Source organism: Emys orbicularis, chromosome 7 (assembly GCF_028017835.1).
Source record: "Emys orbicularis isolate rEmyOrb1 chromosome 7, rEmyOrb1.hap1, whole genome shotgun sequence".
Lineage (NCBI taxonomy): Eukaryota > Metazoa > Chordata > Testudines > Emydidae > Emys > Emys orbicularis.
In genome coordinates this window covers 108,665,870-108,690,766 of record NC_088689.1, presented here as the reverse complement: position 1 = coordinate 108,690,766, position 24,897 = coordinate 108,665,870, and the positions used below count along the sequence as shown (strand labels likewise).

The window sequence follows — 24,897 nt, the reverse complement described above, 5'->3', positions numbered from 1 at the left end:
TGCTTCATTGTCTAAAGTTATTTTCCAAAACCAATAACAAATCAAGAAATTTGACAGATGGGCAGTGTCAAGAATAGCACAATCTGTTTCTTTAGCTATTCTTATCTCACAAATAAAGGCTACCAATATAAACACTCGGGGAGGAGGGAAGGGACCGCATACCTCCAAGAAGCCAATTTTAAGAGTGGATTTAATGCTGGTGAAAAGAATTGGATTGGGATCTCTGAACACTTAAGTTATTTATTTATTCAAAGAGCAAGTGCAGCAGAGGCAGCTGCATGACAAGCTTTTCCACTCTTTCCCCACTACCCTGTCAATGTGCCACAGCATGATCCAGAGGTACCATCTCTGGGGAGAGGATGGATTTTAGTATCCACATGATGCTGTTTTGACACAATGCCACCATGTGCCAGATCTGATAACATTCTGGCTTACTGTGATAAGGATAAAAAGATTTTGCTTTTCTATTGCACATTTCATCCAAGGATTTCAAATCACTTTACAAAGGTGAGTAAAGATCATTACCCTCACTGGTGATGGGGAAACTGAGGGGCGCAATGTATCTGAATTGACCAAATTCACAAAGTGAGTCAGTGGAAGAGTCTGGCATAGAACCCTGAATCACAACACTGTGCTTAATATACCAAACCAGAGCTCTCTACGTTTTTAACATAAGGTCATAATCCCATCTCTTGGTGTGAAGATGTTCTGAAGCAATGTGACACTTTTTGGACATAACATCATATTGTGTCACAGCATGATGGCATTTTGATGCAGTATTATTCTGTTGCTCCAAAATGTCATCAAGCTGTACTGTGGTACAATGATGACACAGCACAAAAGACATTTTATACAAGTATCACAGGTAAAGACATCCTGATACAACATAATGACATTTTCACATATACTATTTAATGTCATGTTAATGTTTAGTCACAGTATTTGAATATTTTGCTTCAATGCAAAGTCAAGTCCCCTACTCTGTCCACATTTAAGTCCTCTGAAAGATCCACTTCTCCCAGGATGCCTACAGTGAATCTAGTTGACTTGTATTAAAACCCCTATTTGTTGTTTCCCTTTTCCTAACCTCTGTCTACTTGTCTGTCTGTCCTGAATCTTCAAGGCAGGGATTGTCCCTTTATGAATCTAAGGGAAAAAAGGAGTTCAGGAGAGCTGGCAGTTTCTCAGAAAGAATATTAAAGCAAACTATCCTCATGAGAAGATAGTAAGAATAGTAAGAGGCCATATGGCTCCATCAGGAGCTCTTTGATTACCTGAAAATCTAAATCCTACAAAAAGTAGAAACAAACAAATTGTTAAGGATGAGGACAAAAGAATAGCAAAAGCATGTAAGGACAAAATCAGAAAGGCAAAGGTACAAAATGAGTTACATCTAGCAAGGGACTTAAAGGCTATAAGAAGAGTTTCTATAAATACATTAGGAGCAAGAGAAAGACAAAGGAAATTGCAGGTCCTCTGCTTAGTGGGGAAGGAGAACTAATAACAGATGATATCAAGAAGACTGATGTGTTTAATGCCTATTTTGCTTCAGTATTCACTAAAAAGGTAAATTGTGACCAGGTACTTAACACAATTAATATTAACAACGAGGAATGAATGCAATCCAAAATAGGGAAAGAACAGGCTAAAGACTATTTAGAAAAATTAGTTGAATTCAAGTCAGCAGGTCCTGATGAAATGTACCCTACAGTACTTAAAGAACTATTGAAACAATTATTAATTCTTATCTTTGAGAACTCATGAAAGACAGGTGAGGTCCCAGAGGATTGGAGAAGGGCAAACATAGTACCTATCTTTTTTTTTAAATATATATGTTTTTAAAAAGGGAAAAAAAGAGAACCTGGGGAATTGTAGACTAGTCTGCCTAACTTAGATACCTGGAAAGATATTGGAACAAATTATTAAACAATCCTAGAGGCTAATAGGATTATAAGGAATAGCGAAAATGTAGTTGTCAAGAACAAATCATGACAAACCAACTTAATTTCCTTCTTTGACAGGGTTACTGGCTTACTGGATAAGGGGGAAGTGTGTAGACATGACATATCTTGATTTTAGTGTTTGGTGCAGTCTCACATGACATTTTCTTAAGCAAACTAGGAAAATGTGAGCTAGATGAAATTACTATAAGCTGAGTGCACAACTGGTTGAAAGACAGTATGCAAAGAGTAGTTATAATGGTTGGCTGTCAAAGTGGGGGGACATATCTAGTGAGGTCTTGCAGGGGTCAGTTCTGGGTCCAGTATTATTCAATATTTTAACTAATGACTTGATTAATGAAATGGAGAGAATGCTAATAAAATTTTTCAGATGTCACCAAGCTGAGGGGGGAGGTGTTGCAAGCACTTTGGAAGACAGGATTAGAATTCAAAAGGACCTTGAAATTGACGAATTGGTCTAAAATCAACAAGAGTCAATTCAATAAAGACAAGTGCAAAGTACTACATTTAGGGAGAAAAAAATCAAATGCAAAACTACGAAATGCAGGATGCCTGGCTAGTCCATAGTACTGCTGAACAGGAGTGGGGATTATAGTGGATCACAAATTAAATATGAGTCTATAATGTAATGCAGTTGCTGAAAAGACTAATATTGTTCTGGGGTGTATTAAGAGGCGTATCGTATGTAAGACACAGGAAGTACTTGTCCCACTCTACTTGGCACTGGTGAGGCCTTAGCTGGAGCATTGTGTCCAATTCTGGATACCATGTTTTAGGAAAGATGTGTATAAATTGGAGAGGGTCTAGAGGAGAGCAACAAAAATGATAAAAAGTTTAGAACACCTGACCTATGAGGAAAGGTTAAAAAAACTGGACATGTTTCATTTTGAGAAAAGAAGACAGATGGGGGACCTCACAACAATCTTCAAATAAGATAAGGGCTATTATAAAGAGGACTATTATTAATTGGTCTCCCTGTCCATTGAAGGTAGTACAAGTAATGGGATTAATCTGAAGTAAGGAGGATTTAGATTAATATTAGGAAAAACTTACTAACTATAAGGATAATTAAGCACCGGAACAGGCTTTCAAGGGAGGCTGTGTGGAATCTCCATCACTGGAGGTTTGAAACACCTTTCAAGAATAGTCTGGGTTTACTTAGTCCTACCTCAGTGCACTGGGCTGGACTTGATGACCTTTCAAAGTCCCACCCAGCCCTACATTTCTGTGATTCTATGAATGTCTGGAAAGTATGTAGCACATCATGGTTGCTACCATAAACAAATACAATAATAATAAATAATAATTAGGATGCCATCATGTTTATGACACTCTGATGTAACAGTATAATATGTTGATCTAACATCACAGTGTCAGTGACTTTCGCAACTTCATCCTAAATCTTGCAATAAGTGGTGTTTTCATAAAGCCCCAGCTCTTGGAGTCCTGTGAGTGCATGAGAACAGTGGCTTTCATTTCTGAAAAAACAATAAGTACGTATCCCTCACAGACGCAGAGAAAAACTTGACATGGGAGCTACTAAGGCTTAAAAACAGGCTTTGGGCAAAAAAACAAAAAAGACCAATCAATAAAACCATACTAGGGTTGCCAGGTGTCTGGTTTTCGACTGGAACATCCAGTAGAAAAGGGACCCTCGCGGCTCCGGTCAGCACTGCTGACTGGGCCGTTAAAAGTCCGGTTGGTGGGGCTGGCAGGCTCCCTATGTGGCTCCATGCAGCTCCCAGGAAGCGACGACATGTTCCTCTGGCTACAAAGTGTAGGGGTGGCCAGGGTGGCTCCACGTGCTGCCCCCGCCCTAAGAGCCGGCTCCACAGCTCCCATTGGCCGGGAACCACGGCCAATGGGAGCTGCATGGGCGGCACCTGCGGGCCGAGGCAGCACGCACCGTACAGAGCTGCCTGGCTGCACCTCCGCATAGGAGCCAAGGGATACGTCGCCGCTTTCAGGGAGCCCCCTGAGGTAAGCGCCACCTGGAGCCTGCTCCCCACACCCCAGCCCTGAGCCCCCTCTCTCACCCAAATACTCTCCAAGAGCCCACACCCTGCACCCCTTCTTGCACACCAACCCCCTGCCCCAGCCCTGAACCCCCTCCCACAGCCAAACTCCCTCCTGGAGCCTGCACCCCACACCCTGTCCTGCACCCCTGCCCCAGCCTGGAGCCCCCTCGCGCACTCTGAACCTGTCATTTCTGGCCCCACCCTGGAGCCCGCACCCCCAGCCGGAGCCCGCACCCCATTCCCCTGTCCCAGCCAGGTGAAAATGAGCGTGTGAGGGTGTGGGAGAGCGAGGGACAGAGGGAGTGGGATGGAATGAGCGGGGATAGGGGCCTCAGAGAAGGGGCGTAGCAGGGGCAGGCCCGAGGGGCAGGACAAGGGTGTTGTCCCTCCAAAACTTCCAGGTTGCCCCTTCCTGTAAGAAAACTAATGTGCATAGACCCTCATATTTAAAATGAGGGTCTATGCACACTACTACAGGACAGGCCCAACAAGGACAATAACAGAACACCACTGGCCATCACATACAGCCCCCAGTTAAAACCTCTCCAGCGCATTATCCACGATCTACAACCTATCCTGGAAAATGATCCCTCACTCTCACAGACCTTGGGAGGCAGGCCAGTCCTCGCTTACAGACAACCCCCCAACCTGAAGCAAATACTCACCAGCAACTACACACATCACAGAAACACCAACCCAGGAACCAATCCCTGTAGCAAACCTCGTTGCCTACTCTGTCCCCATATCTACTCTGGCGACACTAGGGTTACCATATCTATTAAATAAAAAAAGAGGACCCTCCACGGGCCCTGGCCCCGCCCATTTCCCCACCCCCAGCCCGCCCCAACTCCGCCCCTTCCCCGCAATAACTCCGCCCCCTCCTCCCTCCCACTCCTAGCCACGGGGAAAGGGCTGCCCGAGCGCTACCGGCTTCACGGTTTGCCGGGCAGCCCCCAGACCCTGCGCCCCCGGCCGGCGCTTCCCCAGCGTAGCTGGAGCCCGGGAGGGGAAGCGCCCAGCCGGGGGCACAGGGTCTGGAGGCTGCCCGGGGAAGCGCCCAGCCGGTAGCGCTTAGGCTTCGGGCAGCCCCCTTGCCTCCGGACCCTGCGCCCCCAGCCGGGCACTTCCCCTCCCGGGCTCCGGCAGCGCAGGGTCCGGAGGCATGGGGGCTGCCCGAAGCCGGTAGCGCTCGGGCAGCCCGGCTCTGTTTAAGAGCCGGGCTGCCCGAGCGCTACCGGCTTCGGGCAGCCCCCATGCCCGGCTCTTAAACAGAGCCGAAGAGTCAGGGGAGGAGCAGAGCCGCGGAGGCTCTGCTCCTCCGCTGACTCTTCGGCTCTGTTTAAGAGCCGGGCTGCCCGAGCGCTACCGGCTTCGGGCAGCCCCCATGCCCGGCTCTTAAACAGAGCCGAAGAGTCAGGGGAGGAGCAGAGCCGCGGAGGCTCTGCTCCTCCGCTGACTCTTCGGCTCTGTTTAAGAGCCGAGCTGCCCCAGCGCTACCGGCTTCAGGCAGCCCCCTTGCCTCTGGACCCTGCGCCACCGGAGCCCGGGAGGGGAAGTGCCCGGCCGGCGGCTGGGGTCCGGAGGCAAGGGGGCTGCCTGAAGCCCATAGCGCTCGGGCAGCTCGGCTCTTAAACAGAGCCGAAGAGTCGGGGAGGAGTAGAGCAGCCGCGGCTGGAGGCTCTGCTCCTCCCCTGACTCTTCGGCTCTGTTTAAGAGCCGGGCTGCCCGAGCGCTACCGGCTTCGGGCAGCCCCCGTGCCTCTGGACCCTGCGCCCCCGGCCGGGCACTTCCCCTCCCGGGCTCCGGCGGCGCAGGGTCCGGAGGTATGGGGGCTGCCCAAAGCCCGTAGCGCTCGGCTCTTAAACAGAGCCGAAGAGTTGGGGAGGAGCAGAGCCGCCGCGGCTGGAGGCTCTGCTCCTCCCCTGACTCTTCGTCTCTGTTTAAGAGCCGAGCTGCCCCAGCGCTACCGGCTTCGGGCAGCCCCCGTGCCTCCGGACCCTGCGCCACCGGAGCCCGGGAGGGGAAGTGCCTGGCCGGCGGCTGGGGTCCGGAGGCAAGGGGGCTGCCTGAAGCCCATAGCGCTCGGGCAGCTCGGCTCTTAAACAGAGCCGAAGAGTCAGGGGAGGAGCAGAGCCGCCATTTTCCCGGACATGTTCAGCTTTTTGGCAGTTCCCCCCGGACGGGGGTTTGAGTGCCGAAAAGCCGGACATGTCCAGGAAAAAGAGGACGTATGGTAACCCTAGGCGACACCATCATAGGACCCAACCACATCAGCCACACCATCAAGGGCTCATTCACCTGCACATCCACTAATATTATACATGCCATCATGTGCCAGCAATGCCCCTCTGCCATGTACATTGGCCAAACCGGACAGTCCCTCCGCAAAAGAATAAATGGACAAAAATCGGACATCAGGAATGGTAACATACATAAGCCAGTAAGTGAACACTTCAATCTCCCTGGTCATTCTATTACAGATTTAAAAGTCACTATCATTGAACAAAAAAACTTCAGAAACAGACTTCAAAGAGAAACAGCAGAACTAAAATTCATTTGCAAATTTAACACCATTAATCTGGGCTTGAATAGGGACTGGGAGTGCCTGGCTCATTACAGAAGCAGTTTTTCCTCTCCTGGAATTGACACCTCCTCATCTATTATTGGGAGTGGACTACATCCACCCTGATTGAATTGGCCCTGTCAACACTGGTTCTCCACTTGCAAAGTAACTCCCTGCTCTCCATGTGTCAGTATATAATGCCTGCATCTGTAACTTTCACTCTATGCATCCGAAGAAGTGAGGTTTTTACCCAGGAAAGCTTATGCCCAAATAAATCTGTTAGTCTTTAAGGTGCCACCAGACTCCTTGTTGTTTTTGTAGATACAGACTAACACAGCTACCCCCTGATATTTAAAATGGCGGCTAAACAAGCGGAGACTACAAGTCCCAGCAGGCCATGGGTCACCTTGGGAGAGAGCCTAGACCCAAGAAGGCACATGGAATTCTGGGATTTATAGTCCCCTGGGTCCAATAGGTACAAGGGAATAGTCTGCGAAGCGCGTCTTGCAGTAGTGCATGCTGGGTGTTGTGGTATCTGGTGGGCGCAGTGCATGATGGGAATGATAGCGCCTGTGGCCAGGGCGGGACTCGGCGGCGATGACTGCCGGGAAATTGTAGTTCTTGGGGGTGCCGGAAGTCTGCAGCGCCTGCGCGGAGGAGCTCGGCCGGCGACCCCGTGCGTGGCAGGAAGCGGAAGGGGGCCGGTAGGGCTCGAGCACTGACGTGTCTCTCGGAGTGAGCAGGCGTCTCCGCCCGGCCTCGGCTCCCTCTTTGGACAGCAAAAGCGGCCGAGATGGGGAGTGAGTGTCGGCGCACAGCCGGGGGCCGGGAGCTGGGGGCGATGGAGGGGTTCCTGAGGCGGGCTCGGGGCGGGGAACCTGCTGCGTGGTCAGGATCCTCTGAATGATCCCCCAGCTGTGCCCTGGGTTGGCAGCGCCCCGCTGCCCTTCTCCCCCCCCCCCCCCAGCTGTGCCCTGGGTTGGCAGCGCCCCGCTGCCCTTCTCCTCCCCCCCTCCCCAGCTGTGCCCTGGGTTGGCAGCGCCCCGCTGCCCTTCTCTCCCTCTCCCCCTCCCCAGCTGTGCCCTGGGTTGGCAGCGCCCCGCTGCCCTTCCCCTCCCCCCCTCCCCAGCTGTGCCCTGGGTTGGCAGTGCCCCACTGCCCTTCTCCCCCCCTCCCCAGCTGTGCCCTGGGTTGGCATCGCCCCGCTGCCCTTCTCTCCCTCTCCCCCTCCCCAGCTGTGCCCTGGGTTGGCAGTGCCCCGCTGCCCTTCTCTCCCTCTTCCCCCCCCCCCCAGCTGTGCCCTGGGTTGGCAGTGCCCCGCTGCCCTTCTCCTCCCCCCCCCAGCTGTGCTCTGGATTGGCAGCACCCTGCAGTGTACTCTTTGTGCAGGGGCTGGGAGGTGCTATTGCTTCCTGAAATGTGCTGCCATCCCAGGGTCTGTCCAGAAGCCTTTTCTTCCCCACTAGCCTGTGTTTGGCAATAGGCCCTATGGGGGGTATTGAAGCGGTTACATTTCTGAGAGCCAGGTTGAGCTCATAATGCTGTTTGACACATTATAGATCTTATTCTTTTATCAAACTGTTAAAACAAGATTATCTTCTTGTAATATGAATGTGCACACTGAGCGGTTGAACATAGTTTTCCTTGTTTCCTTTCCCGTCTCTGCTGCCTTGTAAGTTTGCTTGTATTAGAATCAGGGTTAGCTTTCTCATGATGGCATCCATTCTACCTTTTCTTAGGCTTTTCTTATTAGCTGGGCATTCTAATTTTGGTAACATCAGGAAAGAAATTTTCAGCAGCATGCAAAGGAGCAAATACAAATTCTCTTATGGTAGGAAGGCTCTGTATGATGCCAGGAGGTCAGGCTAGATGACTTGACAGGTACTCTTGACTTCACTTGCCTGTGGATCGTGTAAAGGTCCGTAGGAGTGCCAGGGCATCTGTTGCAGTACCATAGTAAAATGAAACTGCAAGCTGAGTGGGTCATGGTCAGTAGCCCTAAGCTAAAAATCAGTCATTCTTCCTGAATAACAGAAACCCACAGCAATGAAAGACATTCATGTCCCTAGTTAAAAGAAGCTTCAAGAGGAAGAGGAACTGGTTAGGTTCTGGAAAAGAATTTTGGTTTCATTGTTGTAAAAGGTAGATGTGGTATTTGCAGAAAGTGAAAAACCACAGTCCAAGAAATTTCTGTTGGAAATTAATAGCTTAATATTTAGTAAACTGTTTCTGGTCTAGACTTAAACAGGGTACATTTAGTATGAATTTCATATTTCCACAGAGCTACTGAAAGTGATCGAGTTTCAGTGCCCTTGTGCTGTCTTTCATGAAATGGATATAAAGGAAGTAAATCCTACCACATAATTTCTGAAATCTGAGATTTGACTGTTGTCCTGAGAGAGTCAGCCTACCTCCCTTTGAATTTCCTTGGACCTAATGTTCCTGTCTTGGAAAAACAGTTTATTTTATAGATGTTAAATCTGAAAGAAGAATTCATAGTTCAGGCCTGTATTATAGATACCTCCCCTTTCCTTAAATCTTAAAGCTCAGGTAACTTTCAGACCACACTTGCTTTCTAAGGATAAACCTCCTCATGCTGGTGAGCAGTTTCACACACAAATCTTGTGGGATTGTTTGAGTAACTGTTTAACTAGTGCCTGTAAGGGGTTCAATCATTCATCCCCAAAGTAGTTTCAACCTTCCACATAAATTCAGTTATTCACATTATGCCTCAAATAACCACCATCAAATAGAAGTTGGAAGTATGTGGAAAAGTATATCTCTAGAAAACAAAATAAGTTAGTGAAACTAACATTCTCTTCCTCATCATTCTCAAGAAAGTTTCAAAACACCCAAATCAGCCATGTATAATAACTTTGTCATTTGTTATCACACTTTTTCAAAGGTGCAACTGCTTTGTTAGTGCAGTTAGCCAGATGTACCTAGGACAGATAAGGGTGAGGTGACCACCTAGTCCCTAGCGTTGGGGTCAGCAACCTTTCAGAAGTGGTGTGCCGAGTCTTCATTTATTCACTCTAATTTAAGGTTTCGCGTGCCAGTAATACATTTTAATGTTTTTAGAAGGTCTCTTTCTATAAGTCTATAATATATAACTAACCTATTGTTGTATGTAAAGTAAATAAGGTTTTTTAAATGTTTAAGAAGCTTCATTTAAAATGAAAATAAAATGCAGAGCCTCCCCAGACCGGTGGCCAGGACCTGGGCAGTGTGAGTGCCACTGAAAATAAGCTCACGTACTGCAGGTTGCCTACCCTTGCCCTAGCCCTTGCAAATTTAGAAATTTCCATTTTTTAAGATGTCAGTAACTAATCATCAGGATTGCCATAAATTCCATATCTGTATGTTCACTTTACCATCTAACTTTTTATTTTGTTTTACAGTTAAATTTCTTGAAGTAATCAAGCCCTTCTGTGTTATCTTGCCTGAAATTCAAAAGCCAGAAAGGAAGGTATGTTATTGAGATGTCCTTCAGGACTCTATTTGTAAGAGATAAGTTTTCTAAGCCTAAGGTGTGGTCTACACTCAGTTTTTGTACCAGTGTAACTGTCAGCAGTGCAGCTACTTTTAACTGAAATAGTTACACCATTACAGCCCTTGTGTGAACAGTTATACCCAATCTAAGTCATCTTTATACTGGAATGAGTTCATCCACGGTAGGTGTTGTACTGCTGTAATTATACCAGGACAGTTGAAGCAGTACAACTTATGTGTCAGCAAGGCCTGAGGTATATGACGATATATATCTAAGAGAGAATTAATTTCAGAGTAGCTAAAAATGGTATCTTAAAATTCAAAATACTCTTTCTTTTCCCCCCATCTCCCTTAAAAACAACTGATTTGAACAAATAATCTTAGATTGGCATTTTTGCTGAGAGCTTTTTTTTTTTTGGTAGGCCATTAAACTAAGAATCCATTTCAGTGGATCAGTACTGGAATTACCTTATACTGCTTGCATAAGATTGTTTGCTTGGATGAAAGTTTCAGTAAAGATTTACTATCTTTCCTTCTAGACTTCATATAGTGTAGATGGGATGTAAAGGGATTTAGTAATTTGCTTCTGTCTAGTATTTTACTATAAGTATACAGTTACATTATAGAGTTTAGCTGACTTGTTTAATAGACCAGCTGTTGTGACCAGTGACAACCCATTCAGTTTAACTCCTGTCTTTCTCTTTTTCTTCAGATTCAATTTAAGGAAAAAGTGCTATGGACAGCTATCACACTTTTCATCTTCTTAGTATGCTGCCAGGTATGTTTGTAACGTTCTTTCATTTTCCTTTCAAATAAAAAGGAGAACAAAGTCAGTGCTTTAATTTAACCCCACTTCACTTTCATTGCTTGGAAATTCAGATTCCCCTGTTTGGTATCATGTCATCAGACTCAGCAGATCCTTTCTACTGGATGAGAGTGATTCTGGCTTCAAATAGAGGTAAGATCCTGCTTCAGGTGGCTCAGTTGCCAGCGCAGGGTTTTATACTTCCAGTGGCCGTGTAACTTGGTTTGTTTGAACATTTGGGATTTTAGTCTTAGTTTATAGATTTATTTTTTTTTCTCATGAAGTAAACATCTGGATTGGAGCAATAAACCCTGCATAATAGAAAATAAATGCTAAATCTGGGGATTGGAATTGGCACAAATGCATTAACATTTTATATGGATAGACACATTATCAATTGCATATATCCAAGTGGAGGGCAAATAGCCTTTGCAGAGAAAGTGGAAACAAGACAGCTCATAAATACCCATATATAATAGAAGTTACAAAACTCCTGCAGTACATTTCATGTATTCTGATGCACATTCCCAGCTATAAGATCTCTTTGTACTTTTTTTCTTACTGACACCTTTGGTCAGTCACACAGAGTAAAACCTATGCTGGCTGCTCAGTTGTCCAGTTGCTCATTGAAGCTTTTTTGTGCTGATATAAATCAGATACAGTATCAATCACTTCAATGCACCATTTGATACTAGTTCAGGTGTGTGTGTGTATATGTATTGGGTGATATTGATTGATTGTAGCATAATGTGAAGTGCAGAGATGTGCATGTCACTGAAAAACGTTGCACAGTGACCGATTATACCAAAAAATATTTGAATGTTCTCCTTCAAAGGAAGAGAGTGAAGCTTTACCATTTCTACACCATCTTATATCTGGCATAGGTACGCCAGAAAGCAGTAACTTTAATGCAGGGCACGTGATACTAAGGAGTGATTCATTGTCTAGCAAATTAATTTTCATCAAACTTCAGTTACCTTCTAAAGCTTTTCTTTTTAAACTGAGTCAGAGAAGGAAGTGCCATGTGTCTCTTATTGTTCTATCTGTACCATGAGGAGGTGGGAGGAATGAAAAGTCAAACTTTGCACTTTGTGGGGGTCTAGAAATGGTGAACTGCAACAACTGTCATTCTGCTTTCTGCATCTGACAGGAACGTTGATGGAGCTGGGTATTTCACCCATTGTCACTTCTGGGCTCATCATGCAGCTCTTGGCTGGTGCCAAGATAATTGAGGTTGGGGACACTCCAAAAGACAGAGCTCTCTTCAATGGGGCGCAGAAATGTAAGTAGCAGCTGATATCCTAGAATATCAGGGTTGGAAGGGACCTCAGGAGGTCATCTAGTCCAACCCCCTGCTCAAAGCAGGACCAATCCCCAGACAGATTTTTGCCCCAGATCCCTAAATGGCCCCCTCAAGAATTGAAGTCACAACCCTGGATTTAGCAGGCCAATGCTCAAACCACTGAGCTATCCCTCCCCCATATCAAGGAGGCTCATCTAGAATGAGGCCTGACATTAACAAAGGAAGTTGTGAACTTGATCCTCTGAAAAATCTTGGAATCTTATGTGTAGGCCTCCCCAGATGTTAGATTTCTTGAATCTGAATTTGTCAGTACTTCAGTGCTCTGATTTATTGTCTGCTGTTTCTTGGCCTATGTGAAATTATCTGGTGAGTTTCAGTTGAGTTCTTAGTGGTTGTCACATGATGGTGTCCCTGCTGCAGTCTCAGCAGAGAGGCCAAATATTAAATGGACCATGGAGACCCAAATACCGCCCAGACCTAAAACTATGATCAAGGCAGTTTTGATGTGGGAGAAGGGTGACGCAATTCTGTGCTGCCGATGTCCCTCTTGTGTGAACCATCTTGAGACTCAAGTCCTTTTAAAGTTGGCTCTTTTCATTAGTAAATGTTGCTATGCTCTCTCTGCAAGATACAGATTTCAGTTAATTTTAGTCAGATCTTCTCTACAACTTGTTTCTATACAAGGAACAATTAAGTTCCAAAATCTGTTTACTGAAGAAGAACTCCCCTAAACTGTTTACGTATCAGCTTAATGCTTTACTTTGTATTTTAAAAAATATTTCCTGCAAACAAGAGTGTTTAACACTGAGAATGTTGCTTCATCTGTTTTAGATTAGTTTTCTCTCTCATTGCTACTGTGCAGTTTCTCTGTTGATCTTAGAATTTCCAGTGACTGATTTCAGGGATCAAACTTCATTTTGACATTGCATTTAGATATCTATTTCATTAGTTATTGTGTACTCCTTCTCCCTGCTACCCTTTTTCACTGGTCTGCAAATGTCATATAAACAGACAGTATTTTTTGTCTTCTTTTACAGTGTTTGGCATGATTATTACAATTGGTCAGTCTATCGTCTATGTAATGACGGGGATGTACGGAGACCCATCTGAGATGGGTGCTGGTATCTGTTTGCTTATCACAATTCAGGTAACTTTTATACCACACCCTCTACATCACTCCTCAAAACCATACTTCCCTTTTATCCTAAAAGAGTCTAGAGGGTGCAGTTATACAGCCTCATGGAGTGATGGGAAAGGAGTGAGGAGAATTGAAAGCACACGTGTCTGCCAACCAAAGAGGATATCTGATCTTCTCCTTGTCATCCTTAATGGAACAAAACATTTGTATCAAGTTAGCATTATTATAAAAAATAAAAAGGGATGATGCCTCCAGTAAATAATGCTATTTCTTTTCTTGCAGCTTTTTGTAGCTGGACTGATAGTTCTACTATTGGATGAGCTTCTACAGAAAGGGTATGGTCTTGGTTCTGGCATCTCTCTCTTCATTGCTACCAACATCTGTGAGACTATTGTATGGAAGGCATTCAGCCCCACCACTGTGAACACAGGCCGAGGTAACTCATACTCTGTGTTCTTTGGTTGTGTTAGGATTTAAGTATTCTGTAATATGAAAGATGACTAGATTATCTGAGTAGCTTCACGTGCACTCTTCCACATTCTGAAGCTCCAACCCATACATAGCAATTTCTATAGTAACCTTCCAGAGCACAGAGAATTTCAGCAACAGAAAAGTTGTATTTCTATGCACAAAAGAAAAAAATAAGGAAATTAAGTGAAATAGTAAATAAATAGTGCTCCTGACCTCTCATCCCATGTAATTTTTATCAAGTGGAATCCTAATTATAATAGAGAAGTTTGTATGCAAGGTGCAAATGCATGTGTAATGCAAATACTGTGAGAGAAGACTCCAGAGGTTTAAGATCAGTTGTATTTAGGCAGCATATTACCTTGCTTGAGGGAGGGAGTGCCTCCTGTCACTCAGCAGCTACCCTTATTGTTGATTTGAGTGGCACTTTTTCCAAAGACTAATCAAATCATCATCAGTTGCAAGGATAGGGAATGAGATTCCATAGGGGACACGAAGAACTGCAGGGAGAGAGGAGATGGAAGTATTGGGTGCTTACAGGAAGGCAACTAATTTCAGTTGTGCAAATAAACTGTAACTCTATAATATAGGATGATCAAGTGTTCAGTCCATAGCGTTCTCCATTTACTTTGCATTGTCCATTGTAAGTCTGCAGAATACATCCACCAGACTTTGCCATTCTTCATTCCAGATTCTGATTACTGTTTCCTTAAATGTATTCTTTAATCTTAACAACATAAGAATGGTCATACTGGCTCAGACCAATGGTCCAGCTAGCTCAGTATCCTGTCTTCTGACATTGCCCAGTGCTGCATGCTTCAGAGGGAATGAACAGAACAGGAAAGTTACTGATGATCCATCCCCTGTTGTCCAGTCTCAGCTTCTGGCAGTCAGAGGCTTAAGGACACCCAGAGCATGGGGTTGTGTCCCTGACCATCTTGGCTAATAGTCATTGATGGACCTATCGTCCATGAATTTATCTAATTGTTTTTTGAACCCAGTTACACTTTTGGCCTTCACAACATCTCCAGCAACAAGTTCCACAGGTTGACTGCATTGTGTGAGGAAGTACTTCCTTATGTTTGTTTTTAACCTGCTGACTTTTAATTTCATTGGGTGATCTCTGGCTCTTGTGTTATGTGAAGGGGTAAATAACACTTCATTTACTTTCTCTACACGGTTCATGATTTTTTAGATCTCTATCATATCCCTCCTCAGTCGTCTCTTTTCCATCTCTCCTCATATGGAAGCGGTTCCATACCCCAATCATTTTTATTGCCATTCTGTGTACTTTTTCCAATTCTAATGTTTCTCTTTTGAGATGGGGAAACCAAAACTGTATGCAGTATTCAAGGTGTGGGCATACCATGAATTTATGTGGTGGCATTATCTATCCCTTTCTTAATGGTTCCTAATCTTCAGAATTGGTTGCTGGGAGGCTTATGAGTCTGTCATTTCAAAATGTCACTTTTATTCAAAGGGCAATGGTTTTTTCCCGCAGAATTCATAGTTATGGCAGAATCCAAGCTGCTGATATTAAGACTCTTGGGTCCATAAATTTTGAACGCTCTTCTTTCTGTGTGATTTTTCAGCAGGACAGGAGAGTAAAAATTGCTTGCTTTGTGATAGTGAGTTCTCAAAGCACAGAACTTCAAAGTAGGAAAACAAAACAATGCATTTCTTTGAAATGTAGCTCTGTCATAAAAAGTGATTACAACTTTGTTTCCCTTTTAATCCCATGCAGCTGTGTTTTGCTCTGTCTATTGCTGATAACTACTCTGGAAAACCTAGATTTCTAACAAGAAATTTGTTCTCTTGTGCAGATTGCTAGAACTTTTTTGGATAATTCAGGGCTTCATGATGCTCTGAATTCTGCGGGTATAAAGTGTGCTGTTTACATCTCTCTTGTTCCCTGTGTGTTATAGAATCATTGTTTTGTCTTCTAGTCTGTTCTTTGGCACTGTCTAAAATAATCATATGGTGTGGAATCCATCCCTGTATGGCATTAGCAGATGTACCTTACGCTATGAAGACAATTGCATTCTTCCTTATATTCACATGTTTCTTATAGAAGGAATTGCCTTTAGGGTGGGATTTTCAAAAGTGCTTAGCATTGGTCTAACTGATCCTATAGAAATCAATGGTAAAGCCCTTACTGACTTTAGTGGGATCAGAGTTAGGCCAACAGCAAGTGCTTCTGATAATCCCACCCTAAATATTGTATTTCAGAAGCCTAGTTAATGTCTCAGTTCAGGTATTAAGATACCTGAACTCATTGTCCTTCCCCTCTCCCTTTCTCATTTAAGGAATGGAGTTTGAAGGAGCCATTATTGCTCTGTTCCATCTGCTGGCTACTCGTACGGACAAAGTCAGAGCTCTGCGAGAGGCCTTCTACCGCCAGAACCTACCTAACCTCATGAACCTGATTGCCACCATTTTTGTCTTTGCTGTTGTCATTTACTTCCAGGTCAGTCAGAATCTAGAATAATGTTTAAAACTACTGCCAGTGGATATAGTAAAGTCATCTATTTCCTGGTACAAATGCAGTCTGATAAATTTTGGGTACAGATCCTGACAATACTTCCATAGAAAAGTTGACAATTGTGAAGATAAATATGAATTTAAGAAGTTCAAAATCTTAGGCTCTTTTGTGGCTTTTTAAATGAGAACTGACATGGCTGGGTGTTTTAAAAATGGATTTTTTTTTCTGCAGCCTGAAGAGTTAAACTTCACCTTTTTAGTGCATACAGAAGACTCCTAATGACTAGTAGATGTCAGCCAGGGCTTCAGTTACTTGATCTGAAAAGGCTGGAACTCCACCCTTGGCTTTCTGTGGCCTCCAAAAGGCTTGAGAATTATTGTAGGCTGAGAGAGATGATGGATGTGCAATAACAGACCTTGCCAAAAATGCCTCAACATTTTGCTGAAAATACCATGAACCCATAAAAACCTGAGTCCATTTTGGAATTTATTGCAGCAAAATGACCAATAAGTAGCAAATGAGGGGTTTTTGTGTGTGTAGCTTTGAAATTTCCGCTTCTGGGCACTATGCTGAGTTCTTCCTGCAATTTCAGACTCGCCTTTGAATATTTTGGCATTTCATAAATTCACATATTTAAGCTACCCTGTCCAACAGTCTGAGTTGGTCTGAGGTCTTGGCAGAAGGGTTTAAATAGAGGGCTGAGCTAGTAGAATGTTTGACACTCACATGGTTCACGGCAAGATTTTTGTTGAGACGTTATGTGGTGCCTGTGCTGTCTGCATGTTTTACTTCAGTTACAGTGGGGTTTTTACTTGGCATTTTTCAGGGCTTCAGAGTGGACCTCCCCATCAAATCTGCCCGCTACCGTGGCCAGTACAACACTTACCCGATCAAGCTGTTCTATACTTCCAATATTCCCATCATTCTTCAATCTGCCTTGGTATCTAATCTGTATGTGATCTCCCAGATGTTGTCTGCTCGCTTCAGTGGCAACTTGTTGGTTAGCCTGCTGGGCACCTGGTCTGTAAGTATCCACCTGTTTTCTGTAGCCTGTTGTACATCATGCAGGGGCCCCACTAGAACGCCCAGCTTCGCACATGATCTCTGTAAACATAGTGACACTTTCCCTGGCAAAATTATGCACATTGAGACTAACAGCCCAACATGTGATGTTGCTTTTTAATGAAGGGAAAACAAAGAGTCCTGTGGCACCTTATAGACTAACAAACGTATTGGAGCATAATCTTTCGTGGGTGAATACCCACTTCGTCAGACGCATGGGAAGGTGCCACAGGACTCTTTGTTGCTTTTTACAGATCCAGACTAACACGGCTACCCCTCTGATACTTTCCCTTCATTATTGACTGTGGAATACATGGTCTTCTACATTTAGCATGTGTATTTAATCTGTGGCTTGCTATTTTTTCCTCCCTTGCAAACCCAGTATATTTTATTTTTTTATTTGTCCCTTGTGTTCCTATCTTTAATTTAGAAACTGCTCATAATCTGAAACTTGAATTCCCTTGTGCAGCCCATGTGTACACACAAGCTCGACCTTTTAATGAAGAGATGATGCATTTAACCAGGGTTAGTCTAACTGCTAACAAATAGGGACACAAAACTAAACAGTACAAACCTATTTGTTTCTTTTCAGGATACTTCATCTGGAGGTCCTGCTCGCTCTTATCCAGTCGGTGGACTTTGCTATTATCTGTCACCCCCTGAGTCCTTTGGTTCGGTGTTAGAAGACCCTGTCCATGCAGTTGTTTATATTGTGTTTATGTTGGGTTCCTGTGCTTTCTTCTCCAAGACATGGATTGAAGTTTCTGGCTCCTCTGCCAAAGATGTAAGTTAAAGAAATAGGTTTACAGGATAAAACCAGGAGAATTATTCTGCAGTAATTACTTCCTCAGCAGTAATATTGTGAAATGGACAGTATAGGCCTGGTGCCAGACTTACCTCTTAGTAATATCACCACTTATGTAGAGTGCCTTTTTGGCTGTGGATTGCAAAGCACTTAAAGTTGGGTAAGCATTTCTGTCCCCATTTTACAGAGGGGAAAACAGGCACACAGGTAGAACCCTGATCTCCTGATTCCCATTTGGTGCCCTATTCGCTGGATCACATGGCCTCACCCAGCCCCTCCCAAAAAACCCTAGGTGGGTGGTGTAGGAATAGAGATGTCTGAGATGCTTGAATATCACTTGAGTCGCATAGATAGAAACAGAACAATATGAAAGTGAAACTTCTTAATAAGGAGCATAGCGCGTAGTCTGGAGCACTACGTTTGGAGCATAGTGGTCAGATGACAGCTGCACTGTGTGAAGGTAATTATCTCATGAAAAACATACACACCATATTTTAATACTTCTGTGCCTGGAAAAAACAAGCTCTTCAAGAAGGCCAACGGCATATTGGGCTTTATTAGTAGGAGCATTGCCAGCAGATCGATTATTCCCATCTATTCGGCACTGGTGAGGCCACACCTGGAGTATTGTGTCCAGTTTTTGTCCCCCGCCCACTGCAGAAGGGATGTGGACAAATTGGAGAGAGTCCAGCGGAGGGCAACGAAAATTATTAGGGGGCTGGGGCACATGACTTAAGAGGAGAGGCTGAGGGAACTGGGGTTATTTAGTCTGCAGAAGAGAAGAGTGAGGGGGGATTTGATAGCAGCCTTGAACTACCTGAAGGGGGATTCTAAAGAGGATGGAGCTAGGCTGTTCTCAGTAGTGGCAGATGATAGAACAAGGAGCAATGGTCTCAAGTTGCAGTGGGGGAGGTCTAGGTTGGATATTAGGAAACACTATTTCACTAGGAGGGTGGTTAAGCACTGGAATGGGTTACCTAGGGAGGTGGTGGAATCTCCATCCTTAGAGGTTTTTAAGGCCCGGCTTCACAAAGCCCTGGCTGGGATGATTTAGTTGGTGTAGGTCCTGCTTTGAGCAGGGGGTTGGACTAGATGACCTCCTGAGGTCTCTTCCAACCCTAATCTTCTATGATCTTTATGGGGACTAATAACTGGAAGTAGTTGTGTTTCAGATTCGCTTAATTGGAGGTATGTTAAAAATAGTTCAGCGCATCTACATACTAGTAGCTGGCCTATCTAAGCTTCAGTCATTCAGATGTGTAACACTCAAGAACAAAATATTTCATTCTTAAATTGCATTGCTTATAGCTATTGGAGATGGTAAAATGGCTGGCAGTATGGCAGGTTTTAGTTAGGAAGAAATAGCTTTTTGCATCATGAGGAATAATTAAAGAAATGGAATACACACAATGAACATTTTCATTTGGGATGGATCTGGCTGCTTGCTGCCAAATGTGGCTGAGGTCCTACCTGGAGCTCTGTATAGATCTTGGTTGGGTTTTGCTTGTGTGTCACTCTATTAATCATGACTTAGAATAGTGGAACAAGGCATCTTACACTTTAAACATAATAATTGGGAAAAGCTCCACTTTGTTTTTATTCTGTTTCTTGGAAAATGGCTGATATGTAATCACAGAAATGTCATGCTTTTAATTCCAGATAGCTAGGTGGTTCTGTGAAATTAACCTAAAAAAATGAAACTAAATTTCTTGGCTCAATACAGGTTGCCAAACAACTAAAAGAGCAACAGATGGTAATGAGGGGCCACAGAGAAACCTCCATGGTCCACGAACTAAACAGGTGAGCTACAAATATGTCAGTGGCTATATGTACCAAGTGTGGAATATACTGCTGTTCATGTAATATCAGTGCTACAATAAGCATTGTCTTCAGAAGATTAGAACTTGGATGTCCTTTCAAGCTCAGTCCTAGGGTGATATGCTAGCTTACTGCATAAGGTCATGTCTCCTGCTGGAGGCTGGGCCTATAAACACTGCAGTCTACTGCTACTTCACAGCTGAAGGATTTAGCTCTAGTAGTAGACCTGTGTCTCTGGTGCTGAAGGTCCTGGGATCAGTCCTTGCTGACAGCCATGGTGTGAGCATGCAAACATATATGGTTCCTCGCACTAATATAAAAGCCCTCACACAAACAGGCTAGCAATCAGCTGGCCCAGTTACCTCCAAAAGTCCTCCATTGCAGGGTGATGGGTATGGAATCACCTAACTTTGTAAGTAGTTATTCTAATTGTCTTGAGCAGTGGCTCTCAAACTTTTGTGCTGGTGACCCCTTTCACATGGCACGCCTCTGAGTGTGACCCCCCCCTTAAAAATTAAAAACACTTTTTTATGTATTTAACACCATTATAAATGCTGGAGCAAAGTGGGGTTTGGGGTGGAGGTTGACAGCTCGCGACCCCCCCCCATAATAAGGTTGTGACCCCCTGAGGGGTCGCAACCCCCTGTTTGAGAACCCTGGGTCTTGAGTCTGCTGGTGGTTGTGAGGACTGCAAAAGCCTGAAAGATAAAAACTTAAGAGATGTGGCTGCATGCACGCAACAATTTTCATTCATTTTTACTGCATCGTTAGTAATATATTCAGCACTTTACATTTTCAAAGTGTTGCATAAACATTAATCTTTTACAGTAAATATTATTAATCATAGTTGCAGATGTCTCGGTTACATACCTCTATGGGTAAGAGCTACAGTCTTCTAAATGATTTTGTTTTAAATCCCAAACAAATATTTAATAAACTACTTGGTGCAGTGGTGGGGCACAAAGTGACCCTTTGAGTTCTGCAGAGCTTCCCACTGCAGTTCTTATCTCTAATATGGAGGTGTAATATGTGGCGAGACTACAGGTCCCAGTCTGATTTGCCCCATCTCAATCCTAGCTATAAGCCACTTGAAATGAGATGGAGTATTTCCTGGGACCCAATTGCCATTGTGTTTAAAGATGTGGCTGGTTGCAGTCTATTCCATTCCATTCCCAGGCAGCTTGGCGATGTTTGTCCTCAGCTGGGTCATGCTTGGGCCCCCTTGCCTAGTATGCCGAGCCTAGTGCATGTTCCTCCTCTTGGATTGCTGGACCAGGGAGGAAGAGGGTGTTTTGTTACTGAGGGCCTTTGTTTTTATTTGTAATAGTTATCTTAAACTTCAGGGGAGCTGCTGAAAAAATATTTAAGGTGCCTAGTTGTATGAGGTCTAGCTCCCTGTTCTTTTAAAGGGATTGATTTTTCCCTCATAGAAAACACTCACCTCTTCGATTCAGACTGTTCTCCCAGCTAGGTATATCCTACAGCAGAGGTCCCCAAAGTGTGGGGCATGGCACCCTAGGGGGATGTGGAGGAACCCTTGGGGGGGGCACAGTGGGGCCTGGGCCAGCCCCCACAGGGGTGGGGAGCGCCAGCCAGACCCTCACCACCCCCAGCTCTGCTCTGGTCCCACCCCCAGCCGTGTCCACAGCTCCCAGCCCTGCACCTGTCCCTGTCCCTAGCCTCGGCTTGGCTCCACTCCCAGTCCCCAGCCTCGACCGCTGGCCATGGCTCCATTCCCAGCCCAGGGCTGAGGCTGGGGGCAAGGCCGGGAGCGGAGCCGCACCTGGCCGTGGGCCCATCACAACCCGGCTGCAACTTCGCTCCCACCCCCAGCTTTGGCCCATGGCCCCAGCCTCGACCCCCTTTCCCCGTGGCCACATCTCAGGCTGCAGTGGGGGCATGACCCTCAAGTTTGGGGACCACTGTCCTACAGGAATACCAATCCCTGGTGCAAAAGGTAGCTTAATGTCTGACTGACTACTTTCCTTTTACCATTGTATTTTACAGGTACATTCCCACAGCTGCTGCATTTGGTGGTCTCTGCATTGGTGCTCTCTCTGTCCTGGCAGACTTCCTTGGGGCAATTGGGTCTGGAACTGGAATCTTGCTAGCTGTTACTATCATTTACCAGTACTTTGAAATTTTTGTAAAGGAACAGAGTGAAGTTGGGAGCATGGGAGCTCTTCTTTTCTAAACCCAGCTTCTCATGGACCTAGGAAAGGGGAAGGCGTATTCTTGAATTATCCAGTCAGGTGAAAAGAAATAAAACAAACTCGGGCACATCATGCTATAGGAACATGTATTTTAATAATGTTTCCAAAGTGCATTTCCTTTTGTTCACTTTTTAGCATATTGTTTGTGTTTTATAAATGTTGGAAAATGTGCAAAAACACTTTTAAAGAAAATGGATTATTTTTAATTACTTATTAGGAAAACCAACTTCCTGAATTGGATTTAGTTTGACAGCTCTTTAATTTTTCATCCCCTTGCAGGAATGATAGATCTGAAGCCTTTATAGGTTTCAATAAATAGACATGGGGGGAGGGCTATGTATTGGAAGGGATGTTTTTTCCATATATTTTGTGTTTGCAACTCCTCTGCAGTGGATTAGGTGAGAGAAATCTCTCCCTCTGATGCTGGAGTTCATTAATTATGGTTGTAAGCACAAACAATGTTTAATGTGTTCAGTTTTGTATATTTTTTGGAATATGGCATATTTGGTGAGGCATTTTCAGTGTATTTTTACAAAGGTGTCTCTCCTTCCAAATGTCTTGTAAACTAAGCTAGGTCTTGTCAAATGCTGAATATTGGCTTAAGACTGTTGCCTAGTTTCTATAGAGGTTAGAAATGCTTTCCCTTCCATAAGCTGAAAACTCAGGTCAGTGTAGGTTTCTCCAGGGGGAAGCAATTATTGTGCCTAAGAGTTGTAACCTTAAAACTTGGTAATGTGGGGAAGCCTTGTAAATGTTCTAACTACCATTGACCACAGTCATTTTTAGCTCGGGCACTGAAACTAGTTGGGAATTGCATGTCACAACTTTTTAGAGGCAAATCTTCTTTTGATAAACCCAGACTTCTCTCATTAAAAATAAGTAATAGTCTAGCAGCAATGAGGATATCATCATCTGACTGCTTGTTTCTAGTGAATTGTGTGAGATTCATTGCTACAGAATACCACAACTGTAATTTACTTATCTGTCCCACAGTACCTAATTTATGGTCCTGCACAGGAGATTAGTTTGATAACTTTGTCACTGCCCATGTAGAAAGCATCCTTTTGCCATCTCTGAAGTATGCTTAAAAATATACCCTTGCTGACTTGAATAGTGTGTAGTGAAAACACTTGCCTGGACACCTATGGCCTCCTGTTTTGTTTTGAGGGCCACTCCTATCAAAATGGAGAACTCACCTTAAAAGGCTTAAAGGAAACTGAAAAAAATCCTCAACTTTTAATTTTAATTTAGATTGGTCCTAGGCACATTAAATGTTGATAAATGCAAACATTTTGTGTACAAAAGAATCCTGCAAGTAAAGTTTCTTCCTCAAACAGTATTGGTCAACCTGAGAACCAGAATGGGAAGTGGTAGTGCTGGAGTGTTTCTCTGTACTGCACCAATATGACTGTATTTTCTATTGTTACTCTGAAAATGTAAAAGATGGTTTGTGCTTCGATGAATGACAGAATCATTTCTATTACATGTTCCTGAGAAAAGTAGAGACAGGGCCAGAAACTCATGCTGTATTTGCCACCAAGCTCTACCAAATGTGTGTGAATTTTGCAGGCTCTGTATGCTATGTACCTATCAATAGAAAATTAAACGCTTAAAATGGGACAAGGACCTGAATTGGAAAAAGGGCAAAAGTGATGGAATAAAGTAGCCATGAATAAAGAAAATGTTATAAAAGTCCACTTGTTAACTTCACACAACATTTGTTCTGTTTTTTTATCCAGGGTCTGTTTTGAAATAGCAGCATGTGACAACAGAGTTTTTGATACAAAATCTGAGATAGTTCAGAGGTGACTTTTGATGGGGGTGTCTTTCAGAAAGACCAGTCAAGGACCTCACTTCTGGGCACACAGTTCTGGCTGGGCTGGAACTGTATTTGTGTTTTCAGTTAGAACTTTTCTTTGAACTGGCTGCAGTTTAGATCAACAGTTCTTGAGTTCCTGGTGAATAGCACTTGTTCCGTGCATCTGAATTTTGTTGTCTAGTGGTGGAACTTTATACATCTTCAAGCAGATATGTCCTGAAGGCAGGATCTGATGATCATACAGTGGACATCTAGAATAAAAACAAAGAGCTAATGCCTAACCAATCTGCTTTATAATTAAATAAAGTACATCTTTGGAACTAACAGTTGACTTTTAGTGCTTTAAATACTGCTGCAAGTGCATGCCTAAAAGACTCTGAAAATGAATGTTAAGACTGATGCGTACTAAAGAGTGTATAAAGACAGTTCCTGCCCCAGAGAATTTAGCTATAAAACAGGATTCAGCAGGTATCTTAAGACATGCAAATGAGCATCACGACAGGGATGATGAGGTGAAAAAACCAACAGAGGTTGATAACAGCTGAAGTATTGCCCAATATCTAAATGTTACTAAATGCGTCTCTACGAAAGTTCTTTGTAGCATGACCCTATTTAATTAAAAGAATCAAGGGGTGAGTGGTTTCAGACTATTTTCTGCCCTGTCCTCTGAGGTCGCAGGTTTCTGATGTGGTGGGGAAGGAAGACGTTAATTTGCCTTTTAGGTGGCACTCTTTCCTTCCTCTGAAAATGCTCTTCACTCTGCTCTTGTGAAGTTCAACCTGGGCTGTCATTTGTAATGCCACTGTAGAGCAGAGATTCTCAGTGGTGTGTGCAGCAGAATGGGGCTGTGGTGCTGTTCGATGCACTTTAGCAGCTTGGAAAAAAGGACATCTGAAATAATGTAAATACTTTCTATATAAGCAATAGTTGTAGTTGCCATAGGGATATTT

At 44.1% G+C, this 24,897-nt stretch overlaps 1 protein-coding gene across 1 annotated transcript; it reads left to right on the top strand.

Moving 5' to 3' along the window:
• The first annotated feature begins 7,240 nt into the window (after nt 1–7,240).
• Nucleotides 7,241–24,232, top strand: SEC61A1 (SEC61 translocon subunit alpha 1). The gene is made up of 12 exons (XM_065408640.1): nt 7,241–7,342; nt 9,944–10,011; nt 10,747–10,812; nt 10,914–10,992; nt 11,990–12,121; nt 13,180–13,289; nt 13,563–13,716; nt 16,055–16,215; nt 17,057–17,254; nt 17,885–18,076; nt 19,821–19,897; nt 21,923–24,232. Exons 1-12 carry the CDS (start codon nt 7,336–7,338, stop codon nt 22,107–22,109), a joined length of 1,431 nt encoding a protein of 476 aa, XP_065264712.1. The 5' UTR covers nt 7,241–7,335; the 3' UTR covers nt 22,110–24,232.
• Nucleotides 24,233–24,897: the final 665 nt, after the last annotated feature.